The 21,425-nt window shown below is 41.5% G+C and overlaps 1 protein-coding gene across 4 annotated transcripts in view; it reads right to left on the bottom strand.

The window, feature by feature from the left end:
- asic2 (acid-sensing (proton-gated) ion channel 2) overlaps positions 1–21,425 on the bottom strand; it is a 440,995-nt gene that overhangs the window by 35,775 nt on the left and 383,795 nt on the right. For all 4 annotated transcript variants that reach the window (XM_058769337.1, XM_058769338.1, XM_058769336.1 and 1 more), the window contains 2 exons: positions 18,997–19,147; positions 823–950 (listed from right to left, as the gene is read on the bottom strand). In XM_058769337.1, coding sequence (XP_058625320.1) covers positions 823–950; positions 18,997–19,147 — 279 coding nt within the window. The remainder of the gene's footprint in view (positions 1–822; positions 951–18,996; positions 19,148–21,425) is intronic.

Genomic DNA, 21,425 nt, shown 5'->3' on the forward strand with positions numbered 1-21,425 from the left:
ATTATCAACCATTATGGATTACAGTCTACAGTCTCATATGAGTGTACGCCATTCAGAGGACTGCTCACAAAAAAACACATAATATCACGTGTGAAACTACTTGAATTAGCACCAAACTATTAAAAATGGAAATCACCCTTTTCCCACAAAAACACAATGCTAGGCTTGTTTTCTGCTCACTGTGGTGAGACTCTGACTCATTGAGACTGCTTGCAAACAAATGGCAGTCAGATCGCCAGCAAGGTCACGGCTAGAGACATTAAAGCCTCACAGCATGAGGACAACAAAGACAAAGTAAAACAAAGTGGAGAGCAAAATACCAACAGAAAAACTAAAAATAAGCGGAGTAGGTATTATAGGAAGCAGTCAATACTTAAATGAAAGAGCTTAAAATAAACACTTGGTATGCTTAGACTCTCACCTGTCTCACACACACTTGGACACACAAACCATGCGATGGTCTTTTCAGATTGAATACCCTGAGGAGGTTGACGAAATATAAACGTTGCACATGAAACAGAATATAAATGTGGAACAATGAGGAGCATGAACACATGGGTATGGATTAGAAAGGCCCCATTTACTAACCTGGGTGATCTAGATTTGGCGGGGTGTTCGGAGCTGATGTGTGGGATGAGTCATGATGATGCATTAGTATTTACACAATGAGATGTGGTGGCATCCGTTTCTGACTACCGAATGTGATTTAAGCACTGCTATTACTGAACTCTTGTGATAGGATCACCTTAGATGCATGTTAATACCAGGTATAAATAGGACTTGAGAGACCAAAATATTAGGCTGAGGTCAAAGCTCACTCACTCTTTGCTCCTGGGTAGCCACGAAGGTCTGAAAGCCTGGGGCGACTCCAAAGCCCAGCTCATGTACAAAAGGAGGCTCCGCCTGACTGTGGATCTGCACCCTCACTCCTGCCTCAAACGCTGTCTCTTCTAAAGCAGAGAAGGAGAGAAAGAAAGAGAAATAAAAAGATTAGTTTTGCTTCAACAGAGTACAATGGAGGAGTTAAGCAGAAGTTGTCTTGAATGAAAACATTTGCATCTTTAATGCTTTAATTCTTGAAAAAAAAAGTCTAGACCACCTAAGCTGATTCAGCTGGTGACCAGCTTTATTTTATTTCCACCACATTCACAAGAAGTTTTTGTCCTTGTTGTAATGCTGATGAACACAAAATAATTGAGTTACCAAGTTCAAGAACTTCAAGTACCATTTTTGCACTTTTTCCAAGAACTTGAAAAACCTGACTTTCCAAATTACATGGAATACAGTAATATTTTAAAGTCACTAAATTGCTCAATTATATTGAACTATTTTAACAATGTGACAAAAAAAAAAAAAATAAGAATAAAAAAAAAAATCACACTTTTAAGACTAAAGAATATATTATAAAATGTAATTTTCTCCTATGTAAAGCTGAATTTTCAGAAGTCATTACTCCAGTCTTCAGTGTCATATGATCCTTCAGAAATCATTCTAATATGCTGATTTGCTGCTCAAGAAATATTTCTTATTACCATTAATGATGAAAAAAAGTTTGCCTAATATTTTTTATGGAAACTGATAGATGTTTTTTAGCATTCTCTGTTTAATAGAAGGACCAAAAGAACAGCATTTATTTAGAAATCTTTTGTAACATTATTATTGTTTCAACTTTCACTTTTGATCAGTTTAATGTGTTCATGCTGAATAAAAAGTATTAATTTCTTTCAGACAAAACAAAAAAACTTTTTTGATCCCATACTTTTAAACTGTACTGTTTTTAAGATCATCAGGAGTCTGTGATTTTTGTGTGTGTGTGGTTTGAGTTGGTTCTAAATTTTATTGCAGATTTAGCAAGGAAAAACAGTACAAACTTGTTGATAATTTGTGCGAATTATAGTCTTGTGGGACATTAGCAGCAGTAGTACTCCGGGCAGACTGGCTTGAGCTGCTTTCTGGATCCTGTTCCCATCTTTCCTACAATTGCTGTTTCCTCCTACAGTATTTGATCAAAATAAAGCCAAAAATATAACTTATTATTCCTGATTAATCCTGTGTGAAATTCTGTGTGAAAACATTCACATACGCTTATACAGAAATATATGCATATGAGCAGTTAATGAACACGACCCACTGTGAGTTATGATCTACTTTTGGATGTTTTCACCAATGTGTCGGTTATTCTGACTACCTGTGAAAAAGTACCAGCTTTAGTACCATTAACCTCAGTTCAACACCATACCATGCTATGTCATATAGACTCCAAAAAATAAAACAAAAATTAATTAAAAAAATCACATAAAGGAAAGTGCTTCAGGAAATCAGACCTATTTCAGAACCTTCCTCTGTTTTTCTTTCTCTCAAATGCATTGCCATGACTCACCGGACGCTCACACATTTAATATCTGTCATTTTGTTTGATTAGCCGTGCCTCGCTAGCCTGTGATACTGGTTGCAAGAGATGTGTTCATTTCTCCCCCACCCGCCTCAACCGCTCTCAAAGGCCTGGTGAGGAGAGAGGCCTCATTCAGTCATCAGGACCCCCGCAAGCTCGCAGGCATCTTAACAGCCATCTATAACAGGAGAGCACAGCCACAAAGACCCCCCACCTTCCACTCACACTCCAGAGGCCAAAGCACTGATGGAAACACACCATGACAGCAGCTGAAAGTAGCCTCACACACACTGGGACCAGTCAATACTTTCTGCTGTGTGTGTGTGTGTGTTCACGTGTCCCATATCAAATGTACCAAAGTGTAGCTTGTCAAATATGATGGGTATTACTTTCCTGAAGACAGTTAAAGCTCAAAACCTTTCAAAGAGTCAAGTGGACTCAAGTTTTCAGACTAGAGTAATATGTAAAGTATGTTGCAAAGAAAGAAAGAAAGAAAGAAAGAAAGAAAGAAAGAAAAAGTAAAAATAAACAGTCAACAATGACTAGCACTGTGGACCAGTTCACTTATAAAAAAAAAATAAAAAAAAACAAATAAAAATTTCATAATGTTCCATTCGTGGAAGGAAGGCTATACTAAAATACTGTGACAGGGTTTCCGGCACTGCTTCAGTTGCGGCGCTGCTAGTGCATGTACTTGCGGCATGACATAAGAAATTATTTTTAGCTTAGTTGTGTTCTTGTGTCCTTAAATGTGATAAAAGAAAGACCTTTCCAGCACAGAAAGAGAGAGTGCTATTAGCTTCAGTAAATAGACCCCACTACTGAATTGTCCTCACTGGTTGAACTAAATGCAAGGCAAATACAGTGTAGTCTATTTGCTTAATTAAGTCATTCCTTCATAATGTATGGCTTTATAACACTTAGAATAAATAGAATGTTTGATGTATTTTGGTTCTATTTTGCCAGCTGTGAACTGTCATTGTCATTGTAATGAAAAGAGAAGCATGAAGACTCAATTTTTTTTTTTTTTTTTTTTGTAAAATAAAAAATAAAATGTTTGCTAAATAGGTCATATTAGCAAAAAAAAAAAAAAAAATAAATAAATAAATAAAAAAGTAAATACATTTTCTATGACCTTTCTATGGATTCCTATTAAAGCAATGTGAAAATATCACAAACAAAGGTAAATGTGATCACACCTTAAGTGTCTGCAACAACAAATGAAATAATTTGGCTTGTTATATAACTTGTTTTGAAGAAAAAAAAAAGAAGAAAAAAACCCTCGTTGTGTTTGTGATGATTTCTTGTGAGATTTGTTAGAATACATATTATTATCCAGAGGGTTTTTAAGGGTGGGATATCTTAAATGTGCAGCAATATTAGATGGAAGTTTTCCACAGGAGATTATAAGGAATATTATATTTCTGTGTGTTTCCTCCAAAGTATTAAACAGTCATTAACAGACTCATTAAGAAACCAAAACCATTAAGCGGATCTGAATCACAACCAGAATCATTAATTTCTCTTCCTGAACAATTAATGACGTCAGATTCAGGTCTTTGTGATGCTGGGAAAGAAAACTATTCATTATAGACTGTACTTGGTTGTGAAGAAGGCTTCAGTTTTTTACCATTTCTCACTACAGTTGTTATCAGCACTATCAGAATCTCAGTAATGAGGTGGGTGGGTGGGTGCGTGCGTGCGTGCGTGCGTGTGTGTGTGTGTGTGTGTGTGTGTGTGTGTGAGTGGGGGGTGTAAGACAGAATGTGCTGTCGTGTGTGTCTCTGCAGGTTAATGATGAGATGTGAATGTTTGCTGTTGGGTTGGTGAATAATTTCGTATTTGTATGTTGAAAGTATTGTCATGCTAATTAATTGTTCATTGTTTGCTCCAGATAAAAATCTGTCACTCCAAATTAAAGCCTCACAGTATAAAGAAACAGAATGAAGACAGAAACACAAACAGGAATAAAGACAAGAGGCTCAGACACTTGTTGCTGTTGTAGATGTGGACGTATAAACAGTAAAATCAAAACATACCAGTAGCACACATTTCATGCAAGCAGCAAACATAAATCTGTACTTTGTATTATTCAGTGTCATGTTAATATTTATAGCATGAAAAGGGAAATTAAATTGCAGTGCTGTTTAGATGTGTATGTGTTCTAGTGGATCTCTGTTTACTCTTATGCCTTATTCTACTGGACAATGCCATAACCACTATATACAAACAATATTTGCAATAATTTCTTCACAATAGCCACTTAATACCTAATTCATATTTATTATTTATTTAACAGATTCTTTGTAACATTATAAATGCCCATTTAATTTCTCCTTGCTGAATGAAGTTATTCATTTCTTTCCAATATATTTTACTGACCACAAACTCTAGAACAGTAGTTTAGCTTAGATCTGTGTGGATTTACAATAAACCTCTTTCACTGTCTTAGAAAAGGATGCCAAAGTCCAATATAAAAGTCTTGTTATATAACTTGACAGAGAAGAGCAAAGTCCTGGGATTTGTAAATCAGAGGTCACCAATTATTGGAGTGTAGTTCAGGTGTCACAGAAGCTCTGTTCCACTTCACAATCGCTCATCCGCAGCCCGCTCTCTGTTCCAGTCAAATCACAAAATAAAATACAACCAAATGTCTCCTGTTAGTGATATACATATCCTGATAGACAGTTGCAATTTTCTTATGGCTATAAAGAAAACCCGGTTGCACTTTATTTTACAGTACGTGTACTTTCATGTACTTACTGTGTACTTAAAGTGTACATACCTAAGAAGGTACTGGTAATATAAGGTAACTAGGTCCCACTTTATATTAGGTGGCCTTAACTACTATGTACTTACATTTAAATTAATCATTTGGTACAATGCACTTATTGTGTACATACATGCTTTTACATTGTACTTATATTTTTAAAAACACCTATATGTAATTACATCTGTAATTAATTTCTGTAATTACATTTATAATTACACTGTTGACCCATCACTTTCACCTTAACACTAGAACTGCCATGACGGTCAAAATGACCGTTTTGAAATGTATATGTACAATAACTTTGTTGAATAAAAAAATACAATCTTGCTGGTTTGTGACTTTTCCTAAAAGTGTTTCTATTTTTACTTACAATAGATTTTATATAAATTACATAAAAGGCAAAAAAAATATGAGCATTTCTACCTATTAAAGCCATAACGGTCATATTGACCGCTTTAAATCTCGCGCGATTCTATTGTTCTTTCCCGCGGTTTATTGTCTCTGTCAGCGTCTCCAGTACTATTAGCATATGCTCATTTGATTATAAATACAAATTCTTGGACTACAAATTATTATTGCCTTTTAAAAAATGGCAGCATCGCAGTTGACACAAGGTCCCAACCAAAAGCACAATCAACCCCGCAACTGACACCAAACGGAGACAGTGCCAGGTGCGGAGAATCTGCAAACAAAATAAAACGCGCGACACCTGTTGCAAATGCCACAAACCCGTGTGTGGAAATTGTGCGAGAAGAACAGAAGTAACTTGTGTTGACTGTGAATCTTAAATAGCCGAGCATGATATAGATATATTTATTTAATATAAAATTTGTAGCGTAATTGTTTTATGGTTCCAAACTTCGTTCGTGACTCTTTTTAACTTTAGAGCTGCTTGTTTCCAGCTTATGTTCTGTGTTATAATGTATCATAAATGTTGTAAAAAAAATCATAATCAAATAGATCATTTTAAATGTTATTTTGTTGTTCTGAGTTATGTAAAATAAATACAGAGAAATACTGAAAATGCAATAATTACATTTTACTATGAAATGATGTGAATATTTCTAAATTTATAATTATAATTTTTAACTAAATAAAAAGTCTACATGTTGGTGTTATTTGTTTTTTTTAAAGATATCCTAACACAGTTAATACATTAATCTCTCATTTGGGCAATTTATTTAGAGATTATAGAGTTTATAATATAGCGGTCAAAATGACCGCTCACGGCTGTTCTAGTAGTTTTGGAATTCTGGCGCTTCTAGTGTTAACCCACCCTTAAACCTACCCATAGCACCAAACCTGTCCCTAACCTTACCCGTATCCCACCTCAATAGCAGCAAATGTGTTTTTCAATACATTATGAACACAATAAGTACATTGTACTTATTTTTTGATGTAAGTACATAGTAGTTAAGGCCACCTAATATAAAGTGTGACCGATAACTACATGGGGTAGGGTTAGGTTCGGGGTTAGTACCTAGATATTACCTAAGTATTGTAATTACTTCAATAAGTACATAGTATGTACATAGGGAACAGGACTGTAAAATAAAGTGCTACCGAAACCCCTATAATTAATGAATACCCTATAATTGCTCCTGCAATTACTACCCTGAAATTCTTATTTTATTTCATAGCCATCTTTGCTCCTAAAACACAGTATGAAAGAAGTTGAAATTTTAAAGGAATGGCAATAATTCAAGCCTTCTGAAGCTGATAACTTTTTTGTGTGTGCAAAAAAGACAAAAATCTGAAACGTCTGAAACTATAACTCAACTAAAATTTAGGTTGTTATACATAGAACCATTCTTTTGAGTGTAATCTTTTCAGTGAATCTCTTGATCTTGTTCACCAAATAAGCATGAATAATTTATGGATCATTCTTTACCAGTTCTCAAGTTCAGCTCATAAGATACATTCACACAAGCAGTTTTTCATAGTCAAGCTGAAGTCTCCATTGGTCCGTCCAGGTATGCAAAACACAACAGAATATTTTACTTTTCAAATAATGAAATATATATCAGATCATGTGCTCAATGCTGAGCCCAACTGTAGTGCGATTAATGTGTATAAACACGAACAAAGTCAAAGTATGATCACACTATCTATATTTGTAAATGTAATTTCACAAAAAGTCTAAAGAGTTTACGCAACTTTTTAAAAAAGTGCTCCTACTGGCTCAATAATTTGGTCGCAGTTAACAGCCCACTAGATGGGACGGTTTTCATATTTGAATGGGATAATCCTTTAATTAAATAACCCGACATGTATTCGCATTGCCGGAATTATTTATTTTTGTATGTGTGTTAAGATGAATCAGTAAGATTCAGTCAGTCTTCAGACTGATGCTCTTTGCAGACAGTTGAGAAGGACTCTCTTCAACTCAAAACCATGCCAGTGCTTTTGAAGTCCGTCTCTTTGCGTCTTTTCTCTTCCACCTGACACTTTAGATATTACAGATGAAAGACAGGTCATTATGAGGGGGTGATGGGAAATGAGGTATAGAGAGAGAGAGTGTGTGAAGGAAAGTCAACAACACCTATTCAGAGAGGCTCTTCTTCATCCTCTCGTTGAGCGATCTATGACACACCAGGCTTCTATTTTTCATTTCTATAGACTCTACAGATTTTTCCTTTGCCTCTTCTAACAAGACACATGAAATGTTATCATTTTATACCCTGCTGCTGTGTTGCCGTGATTCATATTTTTGCACACAACCAAACAATTGTTGGTTAAAAATGACTATTGACTCCAATTTGGGGTCCTCGGCTCAATAATTAAGGAAGTTGGTTTAATTCAAGTTTAGAAATGGAAAGATATCAATCAAATATTTGCCATGTGAAAATTAATATCTTTACAGATTGAGGCTGTTGATTCCAGACTTAGTGATCACCAGCCAAAACCTGCCAGCATTTCCACAGCTACAAAGTGGAAAAACAACACATGCTGCTGAGCAGAATGCATAAATATCCGGCTTTGATCAGGAAGCGAGATGAGAGTGCAGGCATGAAGGACAGAAAGAGAATGAAGAGAGGTTTAGTGGTCTCCTCCCTAAACCAGACCAACTATATATAACCTATTATAGCACAGAGGCATTCACCTTTCAAAACACACACACACACACACACGTTCGTTTTTGTGAAAAGTGGGGACATTCCATAGGCGTAATGGTTTTTATACTGTACTTACTGTATGTGTTATTGCCCTACACCAATCCTACACCTAAACCTACCCCTTACAGGAGACTGTGCATTTCAACTTTCCCCAAAAAAACCTCACTCTGTATGATTTATAAGCGTTCTGAAAAGTGGGGACATGGGTCAATGTCCTGAAAAGTCACCTTCACCTTGTAATACCTTTGTCATTATACAAATCTATGTCCTGACTTTTCACAAAACGCACACACACACACACACACACACACACATGCATCAGGATTGAGCAAAGTTTGGAATTTCGAATGGGTTTCTTTTCAGTTCATGAGTTTGAATTTGAATTGATTTGAGCCTCACGGGGTGTTAAATTTGGAGTTTTAAGAGGAATGTTCTTTTGAATTTAAATTCAAAGAAATGTAAGAGTTACAGCAGATTTTCATTACCCCAACACATTTTACATCAAAACATAACTGGATCATTAATTACTAATTATGCATATGTTTTCTCGACACGCTTTCTCAAATTTCTCTGAACTAAGCCCAGTAGTGTAAAATTAACTTCTCTGAATTAAGCCCAATAGTGTAAAATTAACATAGCCATCAAATACATTTTTCCACAAATGTTTCTATGCAGCACAATAACATTTTTACCACATTGTTTCCAGATGACTTTACATTACATTTACAATATCTACAAATTTTGTCAGTATGTAATCACACCATTCATAGGACATGAAGTGCTTTTCCACCATAGTCTATATTAAATATAATGAAATCTATAAATTAAATAAAACACACCATAGGTGTCATTTTAAGGGCCAGATTTACTAACAGCTTGTGCCTTGCGTCTTTTGGCATTAAAATAGTACTGTCAAAATTTACTAAAGACGCACAGTAAAGAATTAGTGCTGAAAAGGCGTGGACACAGTTATTTTTGCGCCTGACCATATTGAATATGCATTTGTAGGAGTTTCCCTTTCAGGCGCAAAATTTATGGGAGGAGAGTATTAAAATGAATCACGCAACACTATTTACAAACGTTTGTGCTAGTCAAATTACTGGACTATTTAACGCCCAAAAAAAGCATGTCGTAGAGCAGGAGGTAATTTGTGTTGCTCTTGGTAGATTGCGCTGGTCATTATGGAAATGATCTGGCGGTGTCTGTGTTCTTTAGTGTGTGCATTGTCAATAAAACTCACAAAATTTTCACCTCCCATCGGCACTTCTATGGAATTGCGCTCTAACACTAATTTGCCATGTTTAGTAAATCTGGCCCTAAGCATTGATTATTATCATAATTTCATGGAAATAACCCATAAATTGTGCACAACTTGTTTATGGGTAAATCAGCTGTATTAAAAATATTATAGTATTAATAATAATAATAATAATAATAATAATACTACATTTGTTCTTATTAAAACCTGCAGCTATATGATTCTTATTTCATTTAATTTTAAGTTTACTTATTTCAATTCACATTTGAATTAATTACATGTTCTACGAATTTAATTTGCATTCTCAAAACACTTTTAAATGGTAAACAACCCTGACACATACACACATATACACACACACACACGTGCGCATGTTTGGTTTGCTATCTTTGTGGGGACTCTCCATAGGCGTAATGGTTTTTCTACTGTACAGACCGTATATTCTATTGCCCTACACCAACCCTACACCTAAACCTACCCCTTACAGGAAACTTTCTGCATTTTTAGATTTTCAAAAAAAACTTCATTCTGTGTGATTTATTAGCTTGTTTACCCCTGGGGACCTCAATTTAGGTCCCCACCGTGACACGAGTCCCCATGAATCTGTGTGTATTCAGGTTTAAGTCCCCACCTGAATAGAAAAATAGGACACACACACACACACACACACACACAAACACACAAACACATGCTTGCACACATGGCTAGAAATAAAAAAAAAGAAAGAAAAAGAAAAGAAAAAAGCATAAACAAAAATTCACATAAAAGAAAGAAAGCATTATGAAGACAAACATGAAAAGGTCTTTTGATAAAGCTGAAACATTTTTAAGGCATTGTGCTCGCTGAATCAATAACATCATCTCAGAAAAAAAAAAGAGAACATCAAGAGATGTGCAGGTAAACAAATATTTTAAACTATGGTCAGTCTGAGTACTCAATAATACAGATGCATGTAATTCACGCATACACAGTCTCTCTCTTTCTCTACATTTATTTATAAAAATGTAATCTTACAGTGATACTTTATTATACTTTACAATTCTAGATCTTACAAACCACAGATAAGATAACTAACGTCTCGGTTACGTATGTAACCCTTGTTCCCTGAAGGAGGGAACGGAGACGTCACGTCGGGTGACCGACGAATTGGGATCTCGCTTAGAGAGACCAATCCACTTCAAGTGTAACTAAACGAGCCAATGCACATTGGCATGCGATTATTGCATCCAGCTGCCGCTAATCACAGCGTGAGTATAAGTAGGCAGCAGGTGCAGCGCATATTCAGGTTTTCGCTGAGGAGCCGAGCCGGTGACCCGGCCGCTCAGCGGTGGTACAGCAGCCGTGGCGACGGGACGTGACGTCTCCGTTCCCTCCTTCAGGGAACGAGGGTTACATACGTAACCGAGACGTTCCCTTTCAGTCGGTCACTCCGAGTCACGTCGGGTGACCGACGAATTGGGATCCCTACCAAAGGGCCACGGATACTGCCCCTTCCATTGTCTTGTGGAAGCCACCTGCACCCCTACTTTTTGGCGTAGGTCAGGGCTCACCACAAGAAGACCAGCTACTGTTGCTATGGCACTACCCACTCAGTAAGACTGGATAACACTGGGAAACGTACCCGTTCCACTTGGAACAGGAAAGCTGCGGAAGCCCAACCTTCCCGAAGGAGGTTCAGAAGCACTTACAAATATAACAACCGTTTAGGTGAATATGGAAGATTAGAGGTAGACTGTAGCCTCTTGGGTAACGGCAGGAAGTCTGCCGGGGAAACACGGGCTCTGAGGCTATACCGTGGACTTACACATATGTGATCCAATTAGGTCTCTACATATGGAACCCAGCCCTCTACCGGTTCTCACGGATTCATCGAGTGAGGGCCTGACGCCAGACGTTCCGCCACGTCTGGCTACCGAGGGGACGGAGGAGCTCGACAGGGTCTACCAACGGACTCTCTGGAGCAGTTTTAGCAAGCCGACCCAAAACCGGGGCCTCTCAGTGCTTCTACCCGTTTGAGGTGAGAACAGAGGAGGAAACCGGTTCCACACGGAGGCTATAGAAGTCAACGTAGCATCTCAATGCCCGTACGGGACAAAGCAAAGCTAGGGCTGGGTCTGCCTCCTCCGAGGGCAGCGCTTGCAGGCTCACCTGGTCCCTGAAGGGAGTAGTGGGAACCTTGGGCACATAGCCAGGCCGGCCCTCAGGGTTACCTGGGCGTCCGCTGGCCCAAACTCTAGGCACAAATCGTCGACCGAAAATGCGTGCAGGTCCCCTACCCTCTTGATGGAGGCCAATGCAAGCAGGAGCAGAGTCTTCATTGAAAGAAACTTCAGCTCGACTGTCTGCAAAGGCTCGAATGGGCCCTGCTGTAGTGCTCTGAGCACTAGAGACAGGTCCCAAGAGGGTATAGAGGGGGGCCGTGGGGGATTTAATCTTCTGGCCCCCCTAAGGAACCTGATGACCAAGTCATGCTTCACCACCGACTTCCCTTCCACGGGGTCGTGGTTGGCAGCAATCGCAGCCACATAGACTTTAAGGGTGGAAGGAGACAGCCTTCGCTCCAACCCTTGCTGCAAGAAGGACAGCACGACTCTGATCGGGCACTTCCGGGGGTCTTCTTGGTGAGAAGAACACCATTCGACGAACAGGTTCCACTTCAAGGCGTAAGCATGTCTTGTAGATGGTGCTCTCGCCGAAGTGATGGTGTCAACTACCTCCTGGGGTAGGTCACCTAGAACCTCCGCGTCCCGTCCAGGGACCAGACATGAAGTTTCCAGAGGTCTGGACGCGGGTGCCATAAGGTGCCCCGTCTCTGAGTCAGTAGATCCTTCCTCAGAGGAATCTGCCAAGGAGGGGCTGTCACGAGGAGCATCAGTTCCGGGAACCAAGTCCGAGTGGGCCAGTACGGCGCCACGAGCAGGACCTGCTTCTCGTCCTCCCTGATCTTGCACAGTGTCTGTGCGAGAAGGCTCACTGGGGGAAACGCATACTTGCGAAGGCCCCGCGGCCAGCTGTGTGCCAGTGCGTCCGTGCCGAGTGTTCCCTCGGTCAGGGAGTAAAACAACTGGCAATGAGAGGTCTCTAGAGAAGCGAACAGGTCTACCTGAGTGAGTCCGAAACGTCTCCAATCAGCTGGACCGTCTGGGGATGGAGTCTCCACTCTCCGGGGAGCGCAGCTCGTGACAGCTTGTCGGCTGCCCGGTTGAGCAAGCCCGGAATGTGAATGGCCCGAAGCGACCTCAGATGCTTCTGACTCCAGAGGAGGAGGTGGCGGGCGAGTTGCGACATGCGACGGGAGCGCAGACCACCTTGTCGGTTGATGTACGCAACGGTCGCAGTGTTGTCCGTGCGGACGAGCACGTGCTTGCCTCGTAAGCGCCTTTTGAGACGATTCAAGGCCAGGCGTACTGCCAGCAACTCTAGGCAATTGATGTGCCAGTGCAGTTGGGGGCCCGTCCAAACCCCCGGCACTGCATGCCCGTCAAACGTGGCCCCCCCAGCCGGTGGTGGAGGCATCCGTGTAAACCACAATATGCCTGGAGACCTGTTCCAGGGGCACTCCTGCCCGGAGAAACGAGAGGTCTGACCACGGGGTGAAGGTTTGGCGGCAGGCCGGTGTGACTTGGACTCGGAGTGCCGTGTTGCCACGCCCACCTCGTTCCAGGAGCCTCTGAAATTGTTTCAGTGGGACCGCCGTCCTGCTCTTGAACGTATTCAAGCAGTTTAACACTGACTGAGCACGTTCCTGTGTGTGGCGTGCTGTCTGGTTGACCGAATCCAACTCCATACCGTGAAAAGAGATCCTCTGCGTCGGAGAGAGTTTGCTCTTTTCCCAGTTGACCCGAAGGCCCAACTGGCTGAGGTGCCAGAGCACCAAGTCCCTGTGTTCGCACAACTGGTCCTGAGACTGAGCCAATATGAGCCAGTCATCGAGGTAGTTGAGAATGCGAATGCCCTGTTCTCTCAGGGGAACAAGGGCTGCCTCCGTAACTTCCGTAAAGACACGGGGCGACACGGACAGCCCGAAGGGCAGGACCTTGTACTGATATGCCTGTCCCTCGAACGCAAACCGCAGGAATGGCCTGTGGCGCGGAAGGATCGACACATGGATGTACGCGTCCTTCAGATCGATCGCTGCAGACTAATCTCTGGGACGGACGCACCCGAAGATGCGTTTCTGCGTGAGCATCTTGAACGGAAGTTTGTGAAGGGCCCAAGATTGCGCGCAGATCCAAGATTGGTCTCAACCCACCGCCTTTCTTGGGTATAATGAAGTAAGGGCTGTAAAACCCCGTCCTCATATCGGCTGGAGGGACCGGCTTTATCGCATCCTTCGCCAGTAGGACTGCGATCTCTGCACGAAAGACAGGAGCATCTGCCACCTTCACTGAAGTGAAGTGGACGCCCCTGAACTTGGGAGGACGCCGGGCGAACCGAATCGCATAGCCGAGACTGATGGTCTGGCGGAGCCAACGAGACGGACTGGGAAGCGCTAGCCAGGCTCCCAGAAATCGCACAAGTGGCACCAACGGAACCACCGTCGTACCCGCGGTGGGGCAGGGAAAGGGAACGCAGGGACCGGGCTCGGGCATCTGGTTGCCGGTCCGAGGTGGGGCCAGCGTGTGTGTAACACCAACCTGCGTTCTGGCAGAGGGTGCGTGAGTAGTACGATTGATCGCACTCTCGAACCGCCCACAGCTGCTCACTGGCAAGAGAGCTGGCTGAGTGTGGTACGGTGTTGGTCCGTCCATGACTCTCCATGCCCTTTTGGGACCCAGAGACAGAGACAGAGACAACCGCCTCTTGTCGAGGTTTGTCTTTTTTTTTTTTTTTTTTTTTTTTTAAAGATTTCTCCACCCGGCCCTCCTCCGGGGGAGGCAGAGGTGCATCCACCATCTCCCGAAGCAGTTCCCTCTCTCTCTGGGTCGCCCGTCCCGGGCCTTTTGCTCTTCAGAGCATCGCCAGGTTTGACGGGGTCCAGGGCGGCCTGCCTACGCCCAGCTCCACGGCGCCGCATCTGGAGGCTGCTGCGGATGCGGTGTGGGAGCAGAGGCTGACGCAGGGGCCGCCCTCGGCGACGAGCAGGCTGGGGCGCTGCAGCCGGCGGACGGGTGAGGCAGCAGCTGCCCACCAGGGCAGGACATGTTGGATCGCCTCAGTCTGCTCTTGTGCAACCGAGAACTGCTGGGCCACGTTCTCGACTGCGTCGCCGGAGAGGCCAGTCTGGGACACAGGTACCTTGAGGAACCGAACTTTGTCTGTGTCCCTATGTCAACCAGACACAGCCAGAGATGGCGCTCCTGGACCACAAGTGTGGACATCGCATGACCCACAGACCGCGCAGTGACCTTCATCGCTCGTAGCGCGAGGTCAGTAGCGGTACAAAGCTCTTTCAGAACTTCCGGATCGTGACCACCCTCGTGCATGTCCCCCAGTGCTTTTAGCCTGAAGAACCTGCAGTAACGCCGTAGCGTAAGGTAGAGGCAGCTTCTCCACAGGCCACATAAGCATCGCCGGACAGACCAGATGAATACCTACAGGCCCGGAAGAGGAGGCACGGTTTGCCCTGCTGGGTGGAGGCGGTATTAGGACACAACTGCATCGCAACCGACCGCTCCACCGGGGGGACCCCCGTATACCCCCTAGCTGCACCACCATCGAGGGTGGTGAGGGAGGAGGATCTAACAGGTCGGTTTCTGGCAGTAAAAGTTGCCATCCACGACCTGGTAAGCTCCCCATGCACCTCCAGGAAGAGAGGCACCGGGGCAGGGTGATGAGAACCAGCACAAGCTACCCCGAGAACCAGTCGTCCAACCTCGAGGGCTCGGGACACGGTGGAGGTCTCCACTCGAGCCCTACCCTCTCAGCGGCCCGGGAAAGCATAGCCGCCATTTCCGGGTCTGATTCAGGCATTGCCACTGCCGGAGCAGCAGCGCAACCGAATCTTCTTCCCCAGGAAGCTCCGGCTCACCCTCCGATGTAGCGATCGACATCCGGTCGTCAGAAGGAGCGCCAAGGATACTGCTGGTACGCTCCGCCAGCATGTTCCATTGGCAGCTCACTCGTTTCGGAGCGCAAGAGGAGCGATGGTCCCTTGAGGGTTGGTTCCCTGGAGAGTTTGCCACCACTGTAATCCTCAGACCACCCGTGCAACCGCCTGAAGTAGTCCTCGCCTGTCTGCAGCCAGAACGAGAGCTAGATCGAGGCAGAGGCAACAGGGCTCCGCCCCTTTGTCGAGGTAACGGAGCCTGGTCCGCAACTCCGAGATGATCACCTTCCCAATGAGAAGATGATTCATCCACAAATGCCACCTCAGCGTGCTTACTGCCCAGGCACGTGAGGCAGCGATCGTGACCATCACCCGGCGCCAGGTAACGACCGCATCTAGAAACGCACGGGTGACACGTTGTCTGTAGCAAGACCCAACTCATCTTTACAAAGACGTAACGTCAAGTTTGCCAGATGCAACGTCGTCTTTAAAAAGACGCACCTGTGAATGCTCTTTTAGGGAAAAAGCTCTTTTAGCGTGCTGAAGCACACAGGGGAGATGGTCGCCTACAACACAAACAGGGGGTAGTGCAACCTGATGTGTGCAATCCACTGGACACGGGAAGAACCACCGCCGCTGTAGTGCCGTACCACCAGCACGAGAGTCTTCCAAAGAGCGTGCTCAACTCGTTGAATTCACTCGTCAGCAGAAGTCAGGAGCAGAACGATGTAACCGCTCGGCTTTTTCGAAGCGAAAAGCTGAATATGCGCTGCACCTGCTGCCTACTTATACTCATGCTGTGATCAGGGGCAGCTGGATGCAATAATCGCATGCCAATGTGCATTGGCTCGTTTAGTTACACTTGAAGTGGATTGGTCTCTCTAATGCCGAGTTCACACTGCGCGATTGTCACTCGCGTGAACGAGCTCCGATTTGCCTCCGATGTCGGGCATTTGTCGACGATTTATCAAAACCTGTCGGCGAGTGAAAAATCGGGCTAAAATCGTGCAGTGTGAACTCGGCATAAGCGAGATCCCAATTCGTCAGTCACCCGACATGACTCGGAGTGACCGACTGAAAGGGAACGAAAGTTAGCCAACATACATTGACTTTAATTGCTATCTATTACAAGGAGAGATAGTGAAAGTAAGTTTATTTAGTATGAAGGAACTAATTTAGGAGAATAACACAAAAACATGTGAAGTGAAATGAGAAAAGGAAATGTAAAATGCATTGAAACAAGAAAGGAAAGTAGTGATCTTTTGACTGAACTTACAGTACTGCCGAGCTTCACCACAGCATCCAAAAAAAAAAACAAGAAACACATAAATATTCCCATTCAAGCACACAGAATCTTGCTCTACATAATATATTGTTTATCTCCCCATTTCTTCTTTCAAAGTGAATAAGTTCTTCATCACTCTGCATTCATCAGAGTTGGAAACCAGCAGACAGAATGACGGATTGGCTGCACATTTATTCAGTGAGGCTCAGGGATCTCTCTCAATGTCTTAAATTTAAAAACGATGATAGCAAGTTTATCATGGGCTCTTTCTCTGCTCCAGAAATGTCATCTTCCTTGTGCATCGTGCCAAGATTTTTCAGCACAACGTAGCACATTTATTATATTACATATGCATGCACACACTTCCTCTTCACCTCTTCCATTTCCAATTTCTCAATCTCTTTCCCCATGACCCTCCAAAAATGTTCGAGTGTCAGAGGTAGAGCGGTGGATGCAGACAGATGACTTTCTGGTTATGATAATTTAGACTCCAAAGAAAGTAAACAATACAGCAGGTGATCTGCTGACTTTTCGTCAATCCAATCGGTGCTAGATTTTTTTTTTTTTCATTGTCACACCTCCTTTTGAAACTTGAACACCCCCCCACACCACCACCTCTATAACCTATTAGTTGTGGAAGTTCACTAAAAAAGTGCTGTGAAAAACATCAACTCCATTTGGTCTCTCAGCTTCATGTGCCTTTTCTGCTGAACAATAAAAACAGCTTTATTTAAAAGAAAGAACAAAACTTTAAAATTGATTTTGTTAAAAAGTTAAACTTTTTTTGTCAGTAAGCCTATGGTGTTCTATTATTTTCTGTGCAAAGATCATTTTATCCAAATATCCTCAAATAAATGAATACAGAATAAATGAAAACATCTTTGCCGGAGCAATATCAAAGGATAAATTCATCCAAAAATGAAAATTCATTTTCTCAACATGGGACACAACAGGAGATTGATATGGGATGAGAGGATAGTGGCTCTCAAGCTCCAAAAATTGCATAAAAGAATCATAAAAGTGATTGCAAATGAGGATTATTCAGATGCTTCTGAAACCATACGATAGCTTTGTGTGAGTCACTATTCACTGAACATCTTCATACAATTCAAATCTGTTGCTTTAATGATACACGCGAGAATGTGTTTAGATACGAGCAGTGCAGCGAGAATGCTGGACACCATATGAAGAGAAAATGTGCACAAACTTCATTGGTTCTTGCTTGCATCATCATAGCATTAACTTTGAATGCAAGTAAGAGAATAAGACCTCAGTATTCACCTTTACAAAATCTCCCCAAAGGCACTTGCCCCACAGCACTGCTCTAATGGCTGATCTGACAACAGACTGACTTTGGGCCATAAAACAGGCCATATACTGGATCTACGGTACATAGGAATTTTAGAAGAATTGTCCATATCCTTCACAGTTATGTGAAGGTGAGGAAAAAGTAAATCTAAAGGATTTACGCATCAGCCCTGAAGCAGCAATAAAGCTGAGGTACAATTCGTGCCATTGCTTTAAAGGCCACTCTCCCAAAACAGCTGATGAAATGTATAGTCATCACGCTCTGATTCCTTTTGTTCATTGTTGGAAAAAGTATGTTGATATTTCTTGGAATATATTTGAATTCAGCCTCAGCTAAACTTGTAACCTTTCAAATGCTAATGAATCTTTTGCTGGGAATTCTCAATGCCGCTCTCTTAATCCTAAATGCTTTCATCTCCTCCTTGGAGGGGCGAAATATCGTACACACTACAAGGGAAGCTATGCTTTGCATGGGTGTCACAATAGTAATCAAAAAAGTCAAGTTTTTGTGTACCACTGTTCAGAGAAGTGTAGCTGCACCAGATCAGTTCAACAGGATGCAAAAACTTCTATTTGATAACGAATCCCACTGGATTAGTCTACACCATTACAGCATCACAGCTGTTCTTCAAGGTGTGTGTCTCTCACAAATATTCGCCGCGTCCCAGGAGACGGCGTCACACTGAAAGCGCTGACAAAACCTTGCCCTAATCAGACACCTGCAAGACAATCAGAGTTTCTCCGGCAAATGAGGAGAGATGTTTAACAAGGAAAACCTCTGGGAAAGCTCAAGTGTGCATAGTGTGATTAGAGTTGACTGCCTGTGTGTGTGTGTGTGTGTGTGTGTGTGTGTGTGCGTGTGTGTGTGTGTGTACCTGTTTCTCCCCAAACAGGCAGGTATTCATCTTGCTGGATGTCCAGCATGATCTCCAGGCCGTTGCCTGTGCCTCCTTTCATCGTAGTCCTCAAAGTCTTCCCCTCTTCGGCAGCGTTAAACATGTAACACTTCCCGTAACGTGTAAACACCTGGAAAGAGGAAAAGTTTATTGGACTTCATCGATTTTTTTTAATCCATTTATTCGTATCATGTTGTTGATTCCCACAGACAATAATTTTGACTCACTCTGCATGTGTATAAATGTCATGAAATACATTTAAATACATTTTTAATGAAAGCTCAGCAGGCAAAATTGGCAGAAGAGTTAACAAATATTAATTTGAGGTTTGTATTTTTTTATTACTTGTATATTTTAAAATTTCATGAATAATTTAGTATCAAAATATGTATATTTATTGAGCTGTAAAGTTGTCTGAATCGTCCTCCTGAGATAGCAATTCTCTCTAGGTCGATGAACATCTGTTTATAAGATATTGATGTAATTCTGGCGGGCGGTGAATAGAGAATGCATGCGGCTCCACATAAACAGTGGTTCACATACCAACTAAAATATTTATGTCCTGTCCCTCATGTGCCTTCCTGGTATTCCAGTGTGACCTTACTTTTTATTAAAAACTTTATTATAAAAAAAAAAAAAAATATATATATATATATATATATATATATATATATATTTTTTTTTTTTTTTTTTTATAACAAGAGTTGAAATATTACACATAACTATAATTAATATATTGCAGCTGGTTGTCACAAGGTCTGTAATTATAACATTTTGAGTCTGTCTTTTCTGTAACCAAAACTGTAAAGTGTTTACTTTTGAAAAGGTTTGACAGCTGCATATTGAAAGATTTATTTGCAGTACTGCAAATTATAGGCTACGATTTTTATAGGCCTTATAGGCTGCTATTAGTTTTGTAAGTAGCATAATGCATTTTCCTTCAATTTATACACGAGAGTCAGAATATCTGTGATAATTGGCTGTATGCTACAGACACAGTACACAGAAATTTGTTTGAAATAACCAAAAATATTCATTTGGATTTCTATGAGAAAATGAAAATCTGTCATATATGCTATGCACTCATCCTCATGTTATATTTCTTTATTCTGTAAAAGACAAAAGAAGGCATTTTGAAGAATGTAGTAAAATGAGCAAAGAGCTGTCATGCTTCAAAAGAATGCAAAAGCACCACAAAAAGTAATATAAAAATGGTCCAGGCAACTATATTCTTCTAAAGTCATGTAATAGCTTTGTGGGAGGAATTTAAGTCATTACTGACTGATCTCTTTCCCCTCTAGTCAAATCCAGATGAGTCTGACTCATCACAAATGTGACCCTGGACCACAAAACAAGTCTTAAGTGTATTTATACTACATATGAAAAATGAATAAATAAACTTTCCATTGATGTATGGTTTGTTAGGATCGGACAATATTTGGCCGATATACAACTATTTGAAAATCAGGAATCTGAGGGTGCAAAAAAATCAAAATACTGAGAAAATCGCCTTTAAAGTTGTCCAAATGAAGTTCTTAGCAATGCATACTACTAATCAAAAATTAAGTTTTTATATATTTATGGTAAAAAATTTACAAAATATCTTCATGGAACACGATCTTTACTTAATATCCTAATGATTTTTGGCATAAAAGAAAAATCGATAATTTTGACCCATACAATGTATTTTTGGCTATTGCTACAAATATACCCAGCGACTTAAGACTGGTTTTGTGCTCCAGGGTCACAAATAATAAATCACGCACACTGTTTTTGATTTACTGGAAAGATCAAATTCAAAGGGAAAATTTCACAAATTGGGCGTCAATACTTCTCTCATGGCCTCTCATGAATTGATAAAAGGAGAACTAGGGTGAAGTTGGAAGTGAATTAGAAAAGAAAAAAGTAACGTGCTAAATTAAAAAAAAAAAAAAAGATATAATTATTTTTTTGATCTATTTAAAGTCTGTTACTCACACAAAGAATCCACTTGGCTTCAGAAGACTTGGAAAGCACAAGTCATCATGTGGACTACTTCCATACGTACTACCGGCACATCCGGGAACTTAACTGTCAATTTCGTCACCGCCCCTTTTTAGGGAAAAATAAACTAGACTTCCCATAGACTTCAATACAAAATAGTGGCACAAAGCAACATCCGTACACAGCCGGCAGGCGTGAATAACTTAAGAAATCACTAAGATTAAACATGTCAAGTAATTATATGTCCACCCTGCCTGCCATAGAGCGTGAAAGATACATCCACAAACTTAATTTAGTCAATTTAAAAACTCATTCTAACAGCGTCAAATTGGTGTAACAACCCCACCCAGTGGCCAGAGGTGTCTTACCGGACATTTACTCGTACCTAATCGAATCACCAGGTAAGCCAGTGAATGATTTTACTT

Source organism: Onychostoma macrolepis, chromosome 03, assembly GCF_012432095.1.
Source record: "Onychostoma macrolepis isolate SWU-2019 chromosome 03, ASM1243209v1, whole genome shotgun sequence".
NCBI classification, from domain to species: domain Eukaryota; kingdom Metazoa; phylum Chordata; class Actinopteri; order Cypriniformes; family Cyprinidae; genus Onychostoma; species Onychostoma macrolepis.